This window comes from Oratosquilla oratoria, chromosome 15 (assembly GCF_046742065.1).
Source record: "Oratosquilla oratoria isolate Oo_2021 chromosome 15, ASM4674206v1, whole genome shotgun sequence".
Classification (NCBI taxonomy): Eukaryota; Metazoa; Arthropoda; class Malacostraca; order Stomatopoda; family Squillidae; genus Oratosquilla; species Oratosquilla oratoria.
This window is the reverse complement of record NC_134791.1, coordinates 19,530,317-19,552,436: the sequence shown is the minus strand read 5'-3', so window position 1 is coordinate 19,552,436 and position 22,120 is coordinate 19,530,317. Positions and strand designations below refer to the sequence as shown.

Here is a 22,120-nt window from a genome sequence, read left to right as displayed (position 1 = left end):
GAACTGCTTGAGTGTGGGGTTGTCTGGGCTCCCAGTCATGTTAATCATATGACTCATTGTGTGGTGCTGGTAATATGCCTTGAAAGTGGTGATCACACCTTGGTCCATGTGCTGGATGAGTGCTGTCATTTTTTGGGCAAATTTTGATGGGTAACTGATGGAGCGTGGGTGGCGCTGTGATTGCAGTGCATTTGTTTATGGTTTGGTGATCGTATAATCAAGCACCTACATAAAAAAAATGAGCAAATGGTATCAATTCAAAAGGATGGTATAAACAAAATATCAGATATCGAACCACCAAATAGCAAGGGAAACCTGTACACCTACAGAAGAACATCCATAATCATTTCACTGCTCCATCAACAAACTGAAAGACATTACATTGCTGCATGCCAGACTCCCTGATATCTATCCCTCTGAATCCTCTCTTCCCCAATAGGATAGAGTCCACTTGGCCACACTGCAGTGCAGCCATCCTGCCCTTCTAAGCTACCAGAAGAGACTGGATGACTGCATCGCAGATAACTGTCTAGGACGCAACAGTTCACCCTATACTGTACAACACATTATGGAAGACATTGTACAGAATCATGCACAACAACAACACAACATACACTCTATAAACAATTTGTGGGAAAATCCCTGTTCCCGCTATGGCATTCCTCAGGGAGATGGGACTGCTTACCAGACAGTCTAGAGAACAAGAAGATACACCAAAATCACCCAGATAGGACACCTACAAACAGAAACAAAAACCTCCCCACAGAACACATGAAAATGATAGGAACAGTTCTATGTCAGAACCATGAATACCACACATCCATCACCCTACATCTCCCAAACACCACCAACAGGAAAAAAGCATACTACAAATTTATTAAAAAAAATATATGATAAAACAATTGAATAAATAGATAAAATAAAAATAAACACCTGTACCACAAAAAAAGAACATACTCAGATCACTAAACAAGCCCTTCATGACAGAACAATAAAGTCACTACTCCACCAACATCCCCCAGACTAAAACAGTTCCAGTACAGAATAGGCCTAAACACAGATTCAAACTGCCCCAGATACAACCACCACACAAAGGACACAAAACACCTCATATTACAATGTTCCATACTATCAATCCCCAGACAAATCAATCTTTCCAGAGTAATGTGGACCCATCCAGAGGCTATAGTTGATCAACTGAAGGCTGAGGATCTTCTACAAAGAGACCAGGAACAATGTTGCTTGATTCAAATTGATTTATTCTAACAAGTTTGTATAAACAGAAAAAAATCTTAATTGATCTATCTATATACTAAGGGCTTTTTTCCTCCTTATAAGGGAGGTACATACATACATATACCAAGGCTTTTTCCCCCTTACAAGGGAGGTAGCCAAAAAGGGAAAGGCATAAAATAATTTCCACCCATTCCATCCCTGAATACACTCCACACCCCTCCACCCTCCCTCTTATCTTAGCACCTCCTGGATGACGGGTCATCCCTGCACCTTGTCCACTGCCCTGGGTCAGAAGCAGTGTTGCAAGACACAGCACATCCACAGCAAGGCTGCTTCATTAATTTGGCGATCCCCCCTCATGCAGAAAAGATGGGAAATCCCTTCGGGCTGCATCAATTTATTTCTCATACATACTCTCTCCCCCCATCCCCCTCATGTGTCACAGCATCATCTATACACAACCTTTATTCACCCCTATCTTCTGTCCTTCCTCAACAGTGATTACCTTCTTTCCCAATGCCCCTTTTACCCCAATCCATCCATCTCATCCTAGGTCGCCCCCTCGTGTTCACTCCTTCCACCTCTGCCTTCCACACCTCTTTTTCTAATCTTTCTTTCAATGGACAATAAAACCACTTGAAATGAAAAACAATGAGTTTATTTGGTCTTCTGTGTGCATCAAGAGTATAAATGACTTCTGGATTACTAATTGTTGGGATATATAGTTAACAAAATCATTAGGAACATTTGCCAATAACTTTTATCATATTTGATATCAAACGTAGTTTGACTTATTGAAGCCAGTATCAAAAGCGGATGTGTCCATTAAGGGGCTACAACCCCTAGTACATCATAGACATCTTGCACTAGCTGTCCCTTCTTCTTGCCTTTCACATTCTCCCCTTTTTCTTGTAGCCACGTCTTCAGCAGGTCCATGGTCAATTTATTCACCTGGTGAATAGGGAAACAGGTATATAAGAACAATATTGCTACTTCAGTCCTATAATTGTTCACCTTTCCTCAACCTACCAAGATGCAGCCTTGGTGACTGGTACTTGATCCTATGGTCAAGTCTAAGCTATCCATTGTCCTGTCTAGTGGTTGGTGTCGGCTTTATAGTGCTATATGGATCTTACGAAGGGAAACTACTGGTACAAATAAGAATTATTATTTCAAACAAACCACCTGAATGAGGTAGAAGAACAAATTAAAACTTTGTCCACTACAAAGGTACCTACCACTACATACTAAGTGATCTGTGAATTTATGTAATAAATGGCAGGCAACAGTCCTTGAGCTCTCCCACAAATCTCTCTTGAAAGAAACTTTGGACTGCTATTTGTATTGTATTAATGTGGAACTGTTTCTATGTTACTGGCTGAAAGTAGCAGGATGGGAGCAGCTACCAGATGTTAGCTCTCCATGTGTGGAAAGGTGGAGTGGAAGAAGAAGAAGAAGAAGAAGAAGAAGAAGAAAGAGAGAGAGAGAGAGAGAGAGAGAGAGAGAGAGAGAGAGAGAGAGAGAGAGAGAGAGAGAGAGAGAGAGAGAGAGAGAGAGAGAGAGAGAGAGAGAGAGAGAGAGAGAGAGAGAAGAGAAGAGAAGAGAGAGAAGAGAAGAGAGCGAGAGAAGAGAAGAGAGAGAGAGAAGAGAAGATATATGCAGAGAGAAGATATATATATATATATATATATATATATATATATATATATATATATATATATATATATATATATATATATATATATATATATATATATATATATATATATTGATTTTAGGCCCATTCCAGGGAGTGAATATCAGCCCTGCACCTCCATCAAGAGGTGAGAGCTGATGGGTTTTGAATCCAAAGGCCAGCCACAGTAACTAGTTTGGCTCATAACTAGTCACATAGAAGAAATTTTGGGCTGTTGTCTGGATAGGTGAGTGTAGGGTAGTGTAGAATGAGGTGATCAGCATCTTCTGTATGGTGGTTGTACCTGGGGTAGTTAGTCTGTTATCAGGCTAATTCTGTAGTAGTACAAAAGATTATTTGAAAAGTGTAATGTGTTCTATTTTACTTACTGTCCCTTTCTTAGCAAGATCTTCCATATTAATGTTCCCTGGCTCAGGCTTTGGCTTCTTGGCTGCCGGTGCATTTTTCTGCTGTGAAGGCCTCTTTTTGGCATCAGGATCATAGGAGTCTGGATATACCATACCCTTTAGTTCTGCTATCATTTCACCAGCTTTCCTCTCAATGCGTTCATTATTGGGGACTGAGAAGAAGCGAGGCATCATTAGTCATTGTTCTAAAAACTGGACATTATCATATGAAGTACTAAATGATCAAAGTACTACACAGAACTGTGGGAATACCTGTATAGTCTTCTACTGGTTCTAAACTAGTTCTGTTGAGGGCAAGGGCCTCGACATTTCGCCAATGCGTTTGCAGCACTGGGTTTTCGAAGATTTCTGGATTATACTTGAAATGCAGTTTCCTGATCACATTCTTTGCAGCATCAACTTGCATCGATTCTGCTCTTGTGCTATTCTCGATTTCAATGTTCCGAAAGTCATCTGGCAAATGAAACCTCAATTGTCACTAGTTGTTCAATTCCAAATATGTAACACAGTAAAGTAATTTTGAAATCTAATACAGCTACATACTGGTCAAGGAACACCTTTCAAGGGTGCAACTAATTGTTCAATTCCAAATGTGTAACACAGTAAAGTAATTTTGAAATCCAATACAGCTACATACTGGTCAAGGAACACCTTTCAAAGGATTACAAAGGATTATGAAAGAGGAGCATGCTGACAGGAGACCTTCTGGTCCATAACTAGGTTGGATGTGAATCCATAACTAACCTGCAAATGGGAGAAAACAGACATGGAATCCAGGTGGCTTGGACTGATGATTCTTCTTATCTATTTCTTCAATCTGAGGCAAAAGGGCTGCCCAACTCACTGAGGCTCCCCGACGGGGTACAAGTCGCACAATAGGTACGACTTTCCTGGCCATACACCGACTTAATAAGGCAGCAAATAATTTGGTACTACCTGTTTGAGACATGAGAAATGAAACAGATTAGCAATGCTGAAGCCAATTTTTGTAATACTGCAAACCTTATGTCAATTCTTATTCATCCCACCTCCACAAGCTTCTATCTGCACACTTTTAAACTGATTTGTTTAAAGTATACTGAACCATCAAGTGTTGCATGCATCATTCCAAATCCATGAGAGCCAAAAATTACCCTTACATTTTTCAGGAAGCCATGACAGTGCCCCTTACAGAGGATTTTGTAGCATGGAATTTAATAAACCATATCCTTGGTCCAACTCATTGGTGGCAGAGTTTGAACTGCTGTCACCTCGACTTCCACTGCAAGTAGCGATGCTCAAACCAACTTGTCACATGAGCATCCTCATTGTCATCATATTTTGCTAAATGATATGGTTCAACGTCACAAACTCCCCCTATCAAAAGGCTAGGACGTTGCCCCTCACAGAGGACTTTGTGGCGTGGAATTTAATGAACCATGCCCTTAGTTCAACTTCGCCAGTGGCAGAATTCGAACCGCCATCCCCTCAACCTTTGCTGCAAGTAATGATGCCCTAAACAACTCAGCCAGCGAGCTAAATACTTCTCACATAGCTGTCTTACTACTTAATCTTGACCAACATACCCTTTTCATTTCCTAAACTTACACTGCTCTTCCCCAATTAATCGGTCTCCCTCCTAATTCTCAATTAAGACATGCCCATAGCCTTTACTGACCACACTCAACAGACTGGCTATTCTGATGATTTGGCGTAATGTCACAAACTCCCCCCTTTCGGGAGGCTAGGACGGTGCCCCTCACAGAGGACTTTGTAGCATGGAATTTCATGAACCATGCCCTTGGTTCAACTTGCCCCGAGCAGGGTTCGAATCTCCATCATCTCTACCTTCAACACAAATAACGATGCACTACCTTGCTCAGCCAGCGAGCATCCAAGATTGGCTATTCTAAAACTACTAAATTCATAATTGTCTCCCTTATCCTTGTAAAGTAGGGCAGATGGGAAGAACCTGAATGATAGAAAGGCACATACATATCTTAAAATATCTCTCTCTCTCTCTCTCTCTCAAAAAAAATAAATAGAATAAAATAAATAAATAAAATAAATAAAAAATAAAAATATATAAAAAATAAGCAAATAAATTAAATAATAATAATAATAATAATCAATAAAAAAGATGAGACAAGAAAACTTACCTTTGATTGACTTTTCATCTGGATATGCAAAGTTGGCAGGCTTGATATGATAGTATGGCTTAATAAAATCAACTGGTTTGAAGCCTAACAATTCCATCCCAGGGTTATAAACCCGTGACAGTGATTTTACTTCAACCTAGAATAAACAGTTAAAAGACCTCTATGAAACCCAGCTAAACATACATATGGTTTACATGAGATCTGACATTTGTTTTTGGTCAACAAATATGGAAGTATAAAACAAATTAATTTATTAATTTACAAGGGGTAGTGAGTGTATGGCAGCTGTATCAGGTTAGGGCTGTTTCTTCGTCACCTGGTGATGGCGGTGAGAAGAGGTGAACAGTCCACAGACATCAGCTCACTATGTATCAAAAAGTATAAGAAATACAGTTGAAACTGATTGAGATTTTGGACCCAATCCAGATACTGAGTGCCAGCTCCTAAGATCTGCAACTCCTGATGGTGATGGGGTTGATGAGTTTTGAAAATGGGCAGTTTTGTTGTCCTGTCTTGCAGGACCACCACATGCAGGTACCAATTATTGGTCCCTCCTGTATACTACAATTAGGTAAATACATACACCAAAGGTCATCTCTCCTGTATAACTGGGGTGACTGAGTCATTGCACACACCTATTTCATACACAATATTCAATTCACGCTTCTCCCATCATAGCACCTTGTGGGTAATGGGTCATCCATTTCCCCCCTACACTACTCAGGTCCAGGGTAATGCAACAAGGCAAAGCATTACTATCTATGTATATACCAAGGGCTTTTTCCCCCTTATAAGTGAGGTAATCGTCAAAAGGTACATACCTACTCCCATCCACAACACTTTCCTCTCCCTCTTATCCTAGTTTCTTGTGGATGAAGGATCATCCCTGTCTCTTGCCCAATGCCCTGGGTCTGAAGCAATACAGCGAGACACAGTACATCCACAACAAGCCCACTTCACTTAATTGGCAACCCACTCACCCTTTCTGTCCCCTTGTATGCATACTAGCACTACTACAGTAGGATAATCTTTCTGCAATCATCTTTCAGTAAACAAAATTGAAATTATACTGAGCACTTAATTACTGAAATTATGCAACTTCTTCACTTAATTGGTGACCCCCCCCAACCCTTTCTGTCCCCTTGTGTTAGCACTACTACAGTAGGATAATCTTTCTGCAATCATCTTTCAGTAAACAAAATTCTACTTCTACTGAGCACTTAAGGGGGTACACGACACCTGGGGGGGTGAATTTGGTCAAGATATAGCATTTTTCAAAACTGTGTTCAAAATGTTTGTATACCATTTAGAAATAAATCCCGACAAATAATTTTCCAGCGGCGTGCAATTTAAATGTCTTGGGCGGGGGTTTAAATGGACGGAGTTAAAGGCGCAACCCACACTAGAGGGGGGCGTGCCACTTAGGACCTTCAGGCGCATCGAATAACGTTGAAATTCGATTGAATTTACACTCGCCCAATGCTTCAATGACCAGTATGAGGGTGGAGGGGAAGGGAGGAAGGTGGAGGATAGCTTTTGCCAACTTAGAGCTCAGCTGGACGTCAGTTACCTACTAGCTTCGAAAGAAAAAGTACGCATATCTCATGAGCTCTCCTGGCAATATATTACCTTAGCTAGTACATATTACTCATTAGTACAGTCATCATGGGTAGCAAAAAGAACATCTACAATGACAAAAAAACAACAGTTAAAGATGGCAAACAGTCAAAGACGACTAGCCTAGACCTCACCACCTCTCACTCCACCACTGCCCTCACTTCCACCTCTCTCAACATATGTAGCCAGGTTCTACACCATGAAGTACTTTATTCATCTCGAATACAGCAAGAAAATTAGATATTAGTTATGAAATTGTACAGAGGGGAGATAAGAATGAATGTGAATTTATGATTGTGGAGAAGAGCAGTTTTTTGCCCAACTTTACCGGTAGTAAAAGTTACTATCGATGGTTCGTGGAGTAAGTGAGGATTCACTTCCAAAGGCACCCACTGCTGGTTAAAATAAACCTCTTTCCAATTATTTAGATACCCCGAAGACCCCCAGCAGTGAGGTTTCATATGAAGAAACCGATAAATATGCAAAAAAGCAAATTATATGATGGTGTCGTCTGTGCGTCGCCACTACTGTGATATACTTATACTTTAGGTTTTCAGTATTTAAAGTACTTATAATTAAAATATGTGGATGATTTTTACTGTACTTATCCATTATATAATAAGAATTAAGCCATGAAAAAATCAGTCAAATTGGTGAAACTATAAGCAAATTACAGATACATTTATATTTCAAGTCGTCATATCTCCGTTCGATATTTAAAAAAAAAAAATTAATCATAAAAAATCTAAAATACATCAGATTTAGATGAAACTTACAGGAAATATTACATTTAGTAACTGCTAGGGCCGGTCATTCAAATATTTTGAATAAGATGAAAGAGTTAGGAGTAATAATGGAAACAAGACAAAAAAAAATGTAATTTTTCACGATTTTTGCCGGACATTAAAATTGAAATGTCTGTATGCAAAAGTATAAAGGAAATTGTTCAATTACTCAATGACCGGCCCTAGGTGTGCCTACTGACTAATCATAGCCAAAATATAAAACAAATTGGGCCACGTATTATGATGCTGTGCACTTTTAAATGTCGCTACTGGTATATGTACATGTGTACATACATCATTCTGTTTCTCCTAAAATGTAGGCAACATGGATACCTATTTACCTGAGAAGTTTCAGCTCTTTACTCTAAATAGTTTAGAAAATGACCCCTAGGTGTCGCATACCCCCTTAATTACTGAAATGATGCAACTTACAGGGGTAAATCTGATCTTCTTATCCCCATAAATTTGATACTTTATATAATCTGATGGCATAAGAAGTTCACCAGTTTCCTGAAAAGAAATCATAACTACATTATAGTATATCCACTTCACCTTCCATTATTACAATCCTCCTATTTCATATTTCAGTCATTTTTCCAGATTCTTTGACACTAATTACAAAACTATCTATGTCCTAATTATACCTCCAAAAATTCCTTCTTCATTGTGCGTACTTCTTCATTGGTGCACTTGTATAGTCTTGCTTTAGTGGGCTTTGTCATCTTCCTGTAAATAATTTCTAGGGTAATTATTACATACATTCCCTCCTAGCCCCCCATCTAAGAAAAAAGTAACACTCCTTGTTTACCGACTACTTCGGTTCTCTTGGGACCAACAAGTATCCGCAAGTGATGATCCTATTAGATGGACATGACATAAACATCTCCCTGCTGTCAAACTTCAAAACCAATCAAGAAGCTCACTTTCATCATGAGATGCAGCCCTAAAATGCTGATACTTGGTTTTTGGACTGGACCTACACCATCAACTTTGACAATCACTGCTCCCCTCCTATGATAGTACTATACATACATACACCAAAGGCTCTTTACCCCTTAAATGGCAGGTAGCCAAAGTCAAAGGCATAAACCCACTCCCACCCATTTCACTCACACATACTCCACTCCCATACACAATCCCTCCCTCCCTCTTTTCTTGGCTCCTCATGGATGACAGGTCATCTCTGCATATCATCAACTGCCCTGTGTCAGAAGCCATGAAGCAAGACACAGCACATCCATAACAAGGCTGCTTCATTAAATCAGCAACCCCCTCTCCATCCCTTCATGCAGAAAAAGAGAAGACGTGGAGAAATCCCTTCGAACTGCATCAAAATATCATTCATACATACTCCCTCACCCCCCATCCTCCACCTACTCCCTTCCATGCATCACAGCATCATCTATACACAACCATTCTCCACTCACCCCTATCTTCCGTCTTCTCCCTTCCTTCCTCAACAGACATTCCCCTCTTTCCCCTTTACCCCATGCATCCATCTCATCTTTGGTCGCCCCCTCATGTTCACTCCCCCCACCTCTGCCTTCCACACCTCTTTTAATAATCTTTCTTCACTCATTCTTTCCATGTGTCCAAACCATCCCAATACTCCTTCATCAACCATATCTCCCAACTTCCCCTCCATCCCTGCTCTCCCCCTCACCTTGTTTCTCTCTCCATCCAGGCTAGCAACCCCTACCACATTTCTCAGACACTTCATCTCAAATTCCTCCTCTCTTCTTCTCCCACATTCCAAGCTTCTGCCCTACACACTGCTGTCGGCACAATCACCCCTTCACACAACCTCTCAGCACCCATTCCCAAATGTCTAGTTCTCATTAGACTTTTTATTTCCCCAACACATTTACTTGCTTCTCTCAATCTACATTCTACCTCTACTCCTCCCTTTCCCGCCACATTTGTTCTCAAGTATTTAAAGCTATTCACTTCCTCCAGTCTCTCCCCCCAATAGTCACTTCCAATTTGCTGCCATTCTCCCCCTTTGTTCACCCTATCACTCCATTTCTACCCACATACATCTTCAACCTCCTTATTTCACACACCTTCCCAAACTCTGTCACCAATTTCTTCAATCCTCCAATCCTGCCACAAGTGCAGTGTCATCAGAAAATAACAACTGGCCCATCTCCCATTTTTCTCCATCTTCTTTAACCATCTCCAATCCCATGCCCATCTCCCCCTACCTTTACCTCTTACACTACCCCATCCATGTATAAATTGAATATGACACATCCCTGGTGAAGTCCCACCTTTACCTCAAAACAATCTCTCCATTTCAAATTCTAACACAGCCTCTACTACTCTCACAAAAACTCTTGACTGCTCTTAACAGCCCCCCTCCTATCCCATACATCTGCAATACCTCTCACAGTGCCTTCCTGTCTACCCTGTCATAAGTCTTTTCTAAATCCATAAAGACCTAAAAAACATCCTTACCCCCTCCCAAAGCCTTCTCACACATCTGCCTTACCACAAAAATCTGATCCACACAATCCCTACTTGTTCCAAACCCACACTGCTCCTCATCAATCACTCCATCTGTTCCTCTCCTAATCCTGTCAACCAAAACCCTCCTACAAGTCTTCCCGACTACACTCAACAAAGTGATCCCTCTGAAATTACCACATCCACACTTGTCCCCCTCTCCCTTGCAAAGCGGAACTATACATGCACTCCTCCAGACCTCTACCCTCTTTTAGACAAACACCAAACAACCTCACCAGCCATCCTTTTTCAGACACTCCGCACAACACCCATCCAACCCACATGCCTCACCTGCTCCCATCATTTTAATAACTGCTTTCACCTCATCTTTTCTTATTTCTTTTCCATTTTCTTCTTTCATCACTAAGATATAGGAGAAAAATAATGTTTTTGGGAGAGTTATTATGAACTATGAAGTGGATTTGGAAACAGTAAAGGTTGTACTAATAGGAAATATGACTGTAGGAGAGAGGCCAAATGCAGAGTATGGGTTTCAATATATTTGACATTTTGCCCACCAGGGCTTCTTCAGAAATAACACAGTTGACAAACATTTTACTCCTTATATAGCAAGCTCGGGCTATATAAGGAGTAAAATGTTTCTCAACTGTGTTATTTCTGAAGAAGCCCTGCTGGGCAAAACGTCAAATATATTGGAACCCATACTCTGCGTTTGGCCTCTCTCCTACAGTGCTGTTGCAGTCGTTGCTGCTTTTACTCAGGAAATATGACTATATAACAAGGGTTTCTTCTCCCTTTCTAGGGAGGTAGACATGTCAAAGGCATGCACCCATTCCTCTGATTTGGCTACCTCCCTAACACAGGAAATAAATATGACTACATATAAAAAACCATGTTCAAACAAAAAGAAATAACAAACAAAATACCTGATAGATGTGTAAAGGCTTAAGGCCATCTCTACGTTGGGAGCTAACGTAAAGGTCACTCTTCCAGTTGTGCGCCGTTTGTGCTCCACACTCCGCACCCGTTCAAGGAGTTCCTCAAAGCGGGTAGATGGGTCTCCCAGGGTCATTGCACCTTGACTTTGTGATTCTTCTCCATCAGGATCTACAACCACTAAATCCTTCAGGGTGAAAATATAACATTGGAAGAACACATTACTACCATATTATTCAATGAAGAATAAAAATAATACAAAATCACAAGAGACAGAAGGATAGGAAAATATCATTATGTATTTAAGTCTATACTGTAGAACTTTTTGCTAGGGGATACATAATTTGTTACTGGTAAAGTATAGGCACAATGACATGAGTAATGATAGTTATAATACCTTGTAGAATTTGTTAACTTCAAAGCTTTCTCCCATGTGCAAAATCTCCAGATCAATGCCAATTTCCTGCAGATCATGAGCTTTCTTCCTTGCATTGCGTTGCTTTTGATAATCATCCTTGTGGGGATCATCATTACATGTGAAAAGCAAGATGCTCATACTTGACAGTTTGCTGGAGAAGGAGAATTTTTATTATTATTATTTTCCTTAATATAGTAAATCTACACAAGTGGGACCAATGACAGGCATCTGTTTGTGATGGTCCTGCAAAATGGAGAGTAGACCTTCCCATTTTCAAAACACATCAACCCCCTCCCCTCCATCAAAAGGTGCAGCACACTCGGCTTGTGAAATGGACCCAAGTTCTCTAGTAACCTAAATGTATTTCTCACACATCTTCACACACAGAAAGTTGACAACATACAATCAGTTCCCACTTCCCACTACTTTCAGCCAGTGACATAGAGATAGCCCACACCAATATAACACAAACAACTGTCCAAATATTTTCCCAGAGATCTGTAGAAGAGCCTAGAGGCCATTCCCTGCTGCTGAGGAGCTGTGGGTTTCCAGTTCATAAAACTCATGACAACAATTATCATTATTACCTGAATAAGTAATCTAAATGGTCAAACATCCCCACTTCTTACAGTGAACCCTACCATTACAAATTAAACCCATGCTAACTATAAGCATGTAAATCTCCTCTTTTCATACTGATACTTTTCATTTCATTCTGCCTCTCACCAAGTTGTTTTATTCAATCAATCATTCTACTGCCCCAGGTCTCTCTTGCTTTCTCCTTTTACACACCATCCCAAAGTCTGCTACCAACCGTCTTTGCTCCGACTACATGTTGAAAAACTATGGTGACATTATACAACCCTGCCACAGCCTTACCTTCCTCTGAAACCACTCACTCTCTCCATTCCCCAACTTCTCACATATTCTAATATTTGTATAAAACTTTTTGAGGGTGCGGGCAAATATGTTAAAAAAATAATAATTTGAAAGTGGCTGAACAGATCTGTGTCTTGCCTATGCTAACCTGTTATTTTTATGTATTACACAGAAGCTTTACTTAAGTAAGCAGACAAGACTACAGCAATTAACAATTTAATAAGAGTGCGAACTTTTACTTACACAGCTGACAGAAGAATCTGTGAAACCCAAAGGGATTCTGCAATACTTGTAGAAGTACTGTGACCATAATTTCTTTCAAAGTCACCCTGAGAATCTGAAATATAAAATGAATGAAAAGCCAGAAGCTTCATATAGCTATTTCTTACTGCACATCACACAATTTCACCATTATGCCTAACAACTCCCTTATGAGGGAGGTAGCCAAGTCAAAGGCATGCACTCACTTCCACCCATTCCACTCCCATCAACCACCCTTGTCTCCCTCTCATCTTAGCTCCTCGTGGATGAAGGGTCATCCCTATCTTCTGCACACTGCCCAAGTCAGAAGCAATGAAATAAAACACAGCCCATCCACTGCACATTAACCCCCTTCTTGCAAGCTGCCTAACACCATTTCAATCCAATGATGCTTTCAAAATTATTTGGGCCTAAATGTGATAATTCTGTGACTAATGATTAGTATCTGCAAGTCGTGTGGCACCACGGACATCAATGCATCATCTTCCTGTCATTCTTCTTCTTCTTCAAAATTTGGCAACACTCTCACCTCCATCTTAACCACTTCGGTACGATGACACCTATGTAGGTGTCATGAGACGTGAGTGGGTACACGAAGATGGCGCCGTTGGTATCTAGATTCTATACTTTTTTGTAGTTGCACACGAGCTACCCCTGGATTCTGTGAACTGGTTTGATAATGTTTTCTGTGTTTATTATTATTCAGAGTAAAAGAGAATGAGTAATACAACAGTGATTTTATATTTTATAATACGAGCAGTGTGATGAATCGTACATATGGCAGCCGACGCTGCCCAAGAGAATTTGACTCTCACCTCCACCTTAAGATCCATTTTGTCTCCAGACCAGATCAAAGATCACTCTCTATCAACTTCAACTGGACTTCCTACACCCTTTTCACCTAAGGAAAACTGACCACCAGGAACTGCTCCCCTACTCTGACTACTATAAGGTGGTTACAAAGAAACAGTCCCAAAGTTTCCACAGAGATCTATGGGAGGATTTGAAGACCACTGCCAGCCACTACTGGGTTCTGGATTATCAGTCAGAGAAACTCAACACAATATTTATTAGTGGGAGATGCCCAGAAAATGACTGACATCCAAGAGGAGACTAATTGGGCTATAAGAAAAGAGAAGATACACTGAGGATTGAAAGAAATGAAAGCTGGTAAGGCACCTAGGTCAGATGGTTGTTACATGGAGCATCCAATAAAGGGAGTAGTTATAGTGGATTGGCTTTAGTGCTTGTGCTCCAAGGAGTCCGTTCAGGGTGGGGTAGAAGTAGGAAGTCACCTGAGTGCAACATTGGCAGTTTGACCACCAATTATTACCGGATCAGGAAGTAAGTCAGTGACCCAGTAACACCTTGGCTTGGCAATGTGGAGAAAAAGTGCTGTCCCATGTCAGAGAATAAATAAATAAATAAATAAAAAGTGATGCTCATTGTAATATACAGCTTCCTTTACTATATACAGAAAGATGGAATAATAACACTACTACTACTAATAATAATAAATAAATAATAAGATAAATAAAATAATATATAAAATAAAATGCATACAAACATACATATACCAATGGCTGCATTGCTTCTGACCCAGGAGAGTGGGCGAGATGCAGGAATGACCCATCATCTAGGAGGAGCCACAAAAAGAGGGAGGGAGGGAGGGGTGGATGGTGAACAGGAATGGAATTATATGGGAATAAAATGGGTGGGAGTGGATTTATGCCTTTGACTTTGGCTACCTCCCTTGTAAGGGTGAAAAATCCCTTGGTATATGTATGTATAAATAGAATTACACACTACAAACCAGGATAATATTCTTAAGTGCCTAATTCATCCCTTTCCTCAACAAAGAGTTATTGAAATAGTATAATTGAGACATATTCTTTTTTTACTTAACCCATTGAAACACCAGTTACTTCTTGGAAGAATAAAAGCTTTGAATGTGGCCAACATATTTCCTTTTGAAGTATATATACCAAGGCTTTTTCCCCCTTCCAAGGGAGGTAGCCAAAAAGGGAAAGGCATAAAAACACTCCCACCCATTTCATCCCCAAATACACTCCACACCCCTCCCACCCTTCCTCTCATCTGAGCACCACCTGGATGACGGGTCATCCCAGCCCCCCGCCCACCGCCCGGGGTCCGAAGCAGTGTCGCTTTTGAAGTAGTAAAGGATTAAGTTTTAGAAGGGTAATGTAACTATTTCCATCCTTCTCCTATCTTTTATTTTGGAGACTTGAAGAACCCATCATTGTTGGGTGTGCTGGTAAACCCTTCCATAGAGATGAAAAGAGAAATTATGAAAAAAAGATAATAGACAAATGTAAAGAATAACCCAAACTATTTTACAAATATGTAAATGGAAAACAAACAAGAAATAGAAAAACTGCGCCAAGATAAAAAGGAATTTACAGAAGAACTGGAAATGGCTGAAATAATGAACAACCACTTCAGATCAGTATTCACAATGGAAAACTCGCCTAACAGTGAAGTTAGAGAGAGAGAATTATCCCCAGCAATGAAAGAAATAAACGTAACACAAAAAGAAATCAGTGATCAAATTAAAACCCTGGATGTCAGAAAATCACATGGCCCAGACGGAATAGCAAACTGGATACTGAAAGAATGCATGGAAGAATTAACTGACAAAATATATGCTATAATTAAATCATCAATTAAAGAAGGAAAAGTACCATTGGACTGGAAAAAAGCAAACATTGTACCAATTCATAAGGGAGGTGATAAGGAAGATCCATCTAACTACAGACCGGTCTCACTAACAAGCACAATAGCAAAAATTTGTGAAAGAGTGATCAAAAACAGATGGGTTAAGTACCTGGAAGAAAAATCTATACTGAACCCAAATCAATTTGGATTTAGACAAGGGAGATCCTGTACAACAAATCTGATTTGCTTTTACTCAAGATTAGTAGACATAATAGAAGAAAGAGATGGATGGACAGACTGTGCTTTTCTGGACCTGCAAAAGGCATTCTAATAAGGTACCACATAGGAAACTAATAAATAAGATAGAGTCAAAAGGTGGCATCAGAGGAAAATTATTGGAATGGATGAAAGACTTTCTGATTGGGAGGAAAATGAGAGTTGTAATTAGAGAAAAATTCTCCAACTGGGAAGAAGTAAAAAGCGGGGTCCCGCAAGGATCAGTACTGGCCCCGATCATGTTCGCTGTATACATTAATGACATGAATGAAGGCGTGGAGTGCTATATACATTTTTTTGCAGATGATGCAAAATTACTTAAGAAGGTAAAAACGGAAGAGGACTGCAACTCATTGCAACAAGATCTGGACACAATATGGAATTGGACTCAAAAGTGGGAAGTAAAATTCAATATTAAGAAATGCAGCATAATGGAATTTGGAAAGAGTAAAAATAGAATATCAAAAGATTACAGAATTGGGGAAGAAAAAATAAATAAAACAAACTATGAAAAAGATCTTGGAGTGATGATTGGAAAGGACATGAAACCAGATAAGCATATAAACAAGATGTTCGGAGAAACCTACAACTTATTGAGAGCAATCAAAGTGGCATTTACCTATATGGACAAAGAAATGATAAGTAAAATACTTACTACACTAATAAGACCAAAACTTGAGTACGCAGCATCACTTTGGACACCCAGTACCAAAAAGAATATTAAGAAACTAGAAAGATTACAAAGAGCGACAACAAAACTAGCACCGACACTCGCCAAACTAACATATGAGCAAAGACTATCCAAATTGAACCTACCAACTCTGGAACAAAGAAGAGAAAGAGGAGATTTGCTAACTATCTACAGAATAATGAAAGGAATGGAAGTTTTAGACAGGAACGACCTATTAATGTGGGACAACGGTAAAACAAGAGGACACGGAAAAAAATTGAAAAAGGATAGTTATAGAAAAAACTTGAAAAGGAACAGTTTCCCACACAGAGCGATAAATACATGGAACAAATTAGACAACAAAACAGTATGTGCTAACACTATACAAGATTTTAAGATAAAACTTGATGCGGAGAGATACAAAGACGGGTCACCACGAGCATAGCTCCCCTCCCGTATATTACAACTAGGTAAATAGAAGTTTGATGCACATGCCAGAAGAAAAACATAATATATAAATCAAAAGTGTATATCTACTGGAAACATACCTTCCATCAACTGTTCTATTTCCTTCACTTGATTGGCCCCTGGTCTTGCAAGTTCTTGTAAAACATAAATATTGGGAAACTCTGCCCTGTTCTTCATTTCTTTTGTGTTGAACAAAACAATGCCCATCTGATCTTGACTGTTCCCAATGATTTTACGCATCACAGTTGCATGAACACACTGAAATGAATCATAATTAAAAGCTTAATTCTGTAACTGTACATGAGCTTAGTTTATCTAAACCCATTCAATAGTGACTCTCTTACATATGATAAATAAAGCAACCTAACATTAGCTAGAATGAAATCTATAGAGCATATGAGGTGTTCAGAACCACAAGGGCATCCCTGCCACTTTTACAGGTTTCATATTAACCCCTTGCATGCCATGATGCCTACGTAGGCATCGTGAGGTGTGAGTAGGTATATGAGGATGCTGGCATTGAAATCTTCATTATATTTTGCAGTTGTAGCTGAGTGATCCCCATATTCTGTGAACTGACTTGATTGTATTTTCTGTGGTTATTAATATTCAGCACCTCCTGAATGACGGGTCATCCCTGCACCTTGTCCACTGCCCTGGGTCAGAAGCAGTGTCGCAAGACACAGCACATCCACAGCAAGGCCGCTTCATTAAATCAGCGACCCCCCCTCTCCGTCCCCCCATTGCATAAAATGAGAGGACGGGGAGAAATCCCTTCGGGCTGCGTCAAATTTTGCTCACACATACTACCTCACCCCCCATCCACCCGCCCATTCCACCTCATGCTATCACATCATCCATATACAACCACTCTCATTCAGGAGGTGCTAAGATAAGAGGGAGGGTGGAGGGGTGTGGAGTGTATTCAGGGATGGAATGGGTGGGAATGATTTTATGCCTTTTCTTTTTGGCTACCCCCCTTGTAAGGGGGAAGAAGCCTTGGTATATGTATGTATGTATTAATATTCAGAGTGAAAGAGAATGAGTACTACAGCTGTAACTTTATATTTCATAACACAAGTACTGTGATGCATCATCAAATCACTGTATATCAGGAAGCTGATGCTGCCCACGCGAATCTGACTCATATTGAAGAGGTTAAGTACAGATAATACGATAAAATGAAAAATGCAAAACTTTTGAATTTTTTCTCCAAAACTGCACTTTGGTTGGGATATCAAAATAAAGTTTTTGAGAAAAATGCTCTCAAAGTTTTGCATTTTCTAATTTTATTGTATGGATGTACTGTGCCTTCCTGCACTCTTTCTGACCCAGGACAGTGGTGGGAGACAGGGATAATCCTTCATCCATGAGGAGCTAAGATGAGAGGGAGGAAAGAGTGATGATTGAGTGTGGAATGGGTGGGAGTGGGTATGTGTCTTTTGATTTGACTACCTCCCTTATAAGGGGGAAAAAGGCCTTGGCATACTTATAGACAGATAACTCAAAATCAGTAAAAGTGGCAGGGATGACCCTCTGGTTCTGGATGTCCCATATCGTTATTGTGAACAGGTGTGCCTAGATAGTTTTGACCCTTCACTCTGTATTTCTCTTTTATTCTCCTTTTAACCCCTTCCCTAGGGTGACGCCTACATAGGCGTCATGAGGAGCAAGTGGGTACGCGAGGATGTCGACGTCTTGATTATATTTATTGCAGTTGTACCTGCATGACCCCCATACTCTGTAAACTGGCTTCATCGTATTTTCTATGGTTATCAAATTTCACGGGTGAAAGAGAAAACGATTAATACAGCGGTGACTTTATTTCTTATAATGCGAGTACAGTATTATGACGCAACATTGCATGTCTAGCAGCTAATGCTGCCCATGAGATTTTGGCCCATAGTGAAGGGGTTAATGACCAAATGACTTAAGTTTTGGTTGGAATCATCTCCCTAAACACTCTCATGCCTTGATTTTTTTGGAGGCAAATACAAAGTAGGGGATTCCTAGTCTTTTTACTCTATCCCATTTCTACAACATGCATGAGAACATGTTGGCTGTATTCTTTTCTCTCACACCGCAGGGATCACAAAAGGAGGAGGTAGTTATAGAAGTGGTGACAACATAAAGGACGGTCTCACTAATTGCCGAACAAACCGAACAAAACCGAGAAAAGCCGAACAAAACAACAAAACCCAAACAAGGACGGGTTTTGCTCAAATGCATACTTCTATATATATATGGTTGCATTATTTGAACTATTTTCTTTAAAATGTGTGATTTCCATGTAATATGATCAAAGAGAAGTTACGTTTTTATCCTCTGCAAAATTACCGAACACAGCTATGATTCGTCCAGCCCGCCGTCTATGATCACTGGTGGTATGGATCAAACTACACTCTTTTAAGTTTCTTACTGTTGTGTTAAATTACATGAAAATCACACATTTTAAAGAAAAGAGTTTAAATAATTCAACTATATGCAGTCTATTACACTAATAACACAACAGTAAGAAACTTAAAAGAGTGTAGTTTGATCCATACCACCAGTGATCATAGACGGCGGGCTGGACGAATTGTAGCTGGGGTCGGTAAAATTGCAGAGGATAAAAACGTAAGTTCTCTTTGATCATATTACATGGAAATCACACATTTTAACGAAAATAGTTCAAATAATGCAACCATATATATATATATATACAGTCGTACCTCGGTACTCGACCATAATCCGTTCTGAGGTGGTGGTCGAGCACCGATTTGTTCGAACACCGAAACCAATTTTCCCCTTATCACTGTCTTTCTTTGGACCCATTATTAAGGGCTAGAGCAACACGAAAAAGTTTAAATCTGGGAAGAAATACTCGAACAAACTGCGTACGTCTTACTCCGCTGGCGGTCTGAGTCGAACTGACGCTTACCCGCTGTTCGAGCTAGTCGAGTACCGAAAATCTGTTCGAGGTCCGATGCATTTTCTACTCGAATTTTTTGGTCGAGCACAGATTTGGTTGAGTATAGAGGCGGTCGAGTACCGAGGTACGACTGTATATAGAAGTGTGCATTTGAGCAAAACCCGTCCTTGTTTGGGTTTTGTTGTTTTGTTCGGCTTTTCTCGGTTTTGTTCGGTTTGTTCAGCAATTAGTGAGACCCCATAAAGGATGGATAGCAGTAATACAAACATATCTCATTATTTCTTTATGAGATTTTACTTTAACAAAGACAAATGACCTGTGGGTCTGATCTGTAGGGAAACCCTAAAAATAGTCACTAAAGTACTGACTGCATGTTATCGTGCAATCAGTACCCCAATGCATTCATCCCATGATAAAATACAAGTAAAAAATCAGTTTTATATAACAACTCAAGTACTATAACTTACCTTTAGAGCTTTGATGAAATATGATTCTTCATTGTCAGTCCCATCTTCAAACATTTCCTTCGAAGCATCAATCAAAACAACAATACCACTCTTGCCTCCATATTCCCACTCCGAAGAAAACTCATCTTCATCACCTTCTCTGTCATCATAATCAAACTCAAACTCTGCCATTACTGAGGATTATCTGAAATTATTTTAGTAAGTAATAAAGCTAAACTAATTTAGAAGGTATACTTAGGTGTACATGAACATAGTACTATATATAACACTTGCACATTTACATTTCTCTAGAGTTGTTATAAGCCTCTTGAAGTAGTTTATTGTTTGCTGCTTGCCAAACTGTTCTGGTGCCGAGGTCATACAGGATGCATTCTGTACAGACCCTACAATGGACAGTAGAGTTGAGACACAATGTGGGGGACAGGTTAGTTGAAGGTAATGTTGCCAGTGTTGCTGAAATTTCTGAAGATTTACTGAAAAAATTACCTAAACTGCCATCCCTACTAATAAGGGACAGAATATCCCCTTCATCACATAAAACTGATTTAATTTAATTTGCCATGTTTAGAACTGGAAGGATGAGTCTTTAAGAGGTGCAAATCGTGTTGCCAGATGGAATCAGTACAGTCCAGGAAGGACCAATCATTAATATCACTAAGAATCATTTGAAATACTACTAACAAGACTGATACCACATATTTTTCCCATTTTTTAAAAACAATCTGGTGTCGTGAGCAATTTTAAACAAGTTATCCAAATATCCAAACAATATCACACTTGATATCCTCATACCTACTTGCTCAGTTCAATCTATACATTTATTACAATATAACAAACGTGAGGAAAACATGCAACCTATCAACAAGATAAAACATGACGGTCAAGAGACAAGACTCGAGTATTTTCCAGGAAATGGATGTTGATAACATCTTTTCATGACAGTGGCGTAACTCTATGTAATCTACATTATATGTCATTCTTCTGCATGCCTGGTTTATTTTCAACAGTAAAATGTTACGATTTTTCGTGTAAATAAATAGATAATAAATATTATCCGTGTCAGCTACACGTACGACTTAAAATCTTGCAAATATCTACAATTTTCAAGAGTTGATGAAACTTGTTAAGTGTGTCATAAATTTTTATCTGTGCCTCTTAGAATACGTAAATATAACTAGATAAATACATGATATAACAATGTTTAGTAGCTGACTGTACCTCTACTATGTAGATTGCTTGGTAACAATCACGAAATCAAAACAATGCGCGGACTCACGGATATGGAATACGACCTCAAAATATTTTACTAGGAAAACTGAAAATACCTATTTGACTGTAATATACAAAATTATTTCATCTTATAGATAAAAACAACTACGGAAATATCATATAGTTAGATTAATAATCAATGAATTAACAAATATGCAAAATACATAATCAGTGGTATGAAAGTGGTTTTGCAGTCGTATTTTCAAGTTTAAGTACCCTCATCATTGCAGAAAAACAATTTACCCTGTCTTCAACATCCACTATCTCTTTCAAAATAATCCTATTGGACATACATTGTAGATACATTTGATCATGTAATAACAGTTACAATTTACTTGTGCAATTGTACATAATCACAAATGTAGTGAGTCGCTGAAATATTGCCTACGATCTTCGCAGGATCATACAATTCATTCAATAGCATTATATTCTCTTCCTCCGTCTCAGCACAAATTACGGAACCTGGTTTAGAATTCGTTGTGAATTTTCTTCACTATTCTTCGATGGGACACAAGTTCATTTTTATTACATACGTTCCATTTTT

At 39.4% G+C, this 22,120-nt stretch overlaps 1 protein-coding gene across 7 annotated transcripts; it reads right to left on the bottom strand.

Annotated features, from left to right (window-relative positions):
* Positions 1-1,878: 1,878 nt before the first annotated feature.
* Positions 1,879-21,612, bottom strand: Irbp (Inverted repeat-binding protein). 7 transcript variants are annotated; one of them, XM_076198647.1, is made up of 14 exons: positions 21,526-21,597; positions 20,589-20,690; positions 20,308-20,491; positions 17,010-17,187; positions 12,822-12,915; positions 11,679-11,850; positions 11,272-11,468; positions 8,524-8,605; positions 8,312-8,389; positions 5,478-5,613; positions 4,084-4,275; positions 3,592-3,792; positions 3,301-3,491; positions 1,879-2,187 (listed from the first exon to the last, which is right to left on the bottom strand). In XM_076198647.1, the coding sequence occupies exons 3-14, from the start codon at positions 20,476-20,478 to the stop codon at positions 2,062-2,064; spliced, it is 1,818 nt and encodes a 605-aa protein (XP_076054762.1). In that variant the 5' UTR covers positions 20,479-20,491; positions 20,589-20,690; positions 21,526-21,597; the 3' UTR covers positions 1,879-2,061. The 7 variants fall into 7 exon arrangements, with proteins under 7 accessions (XP_076054762.1, XP_076054760.1, XP_076054761.1 ...); XM_076198645.1 differs by lacking the exon at positions 21,526-21,597 and adding an exon at positions 21,100-21,239; XM_076198646.1 differs by lacking the exon at positions 21,526-21,597 and adding an exon at positions 21,104-21,221.
* Positions 21,613-22,120: the final 508 nt, after the last annotated feature.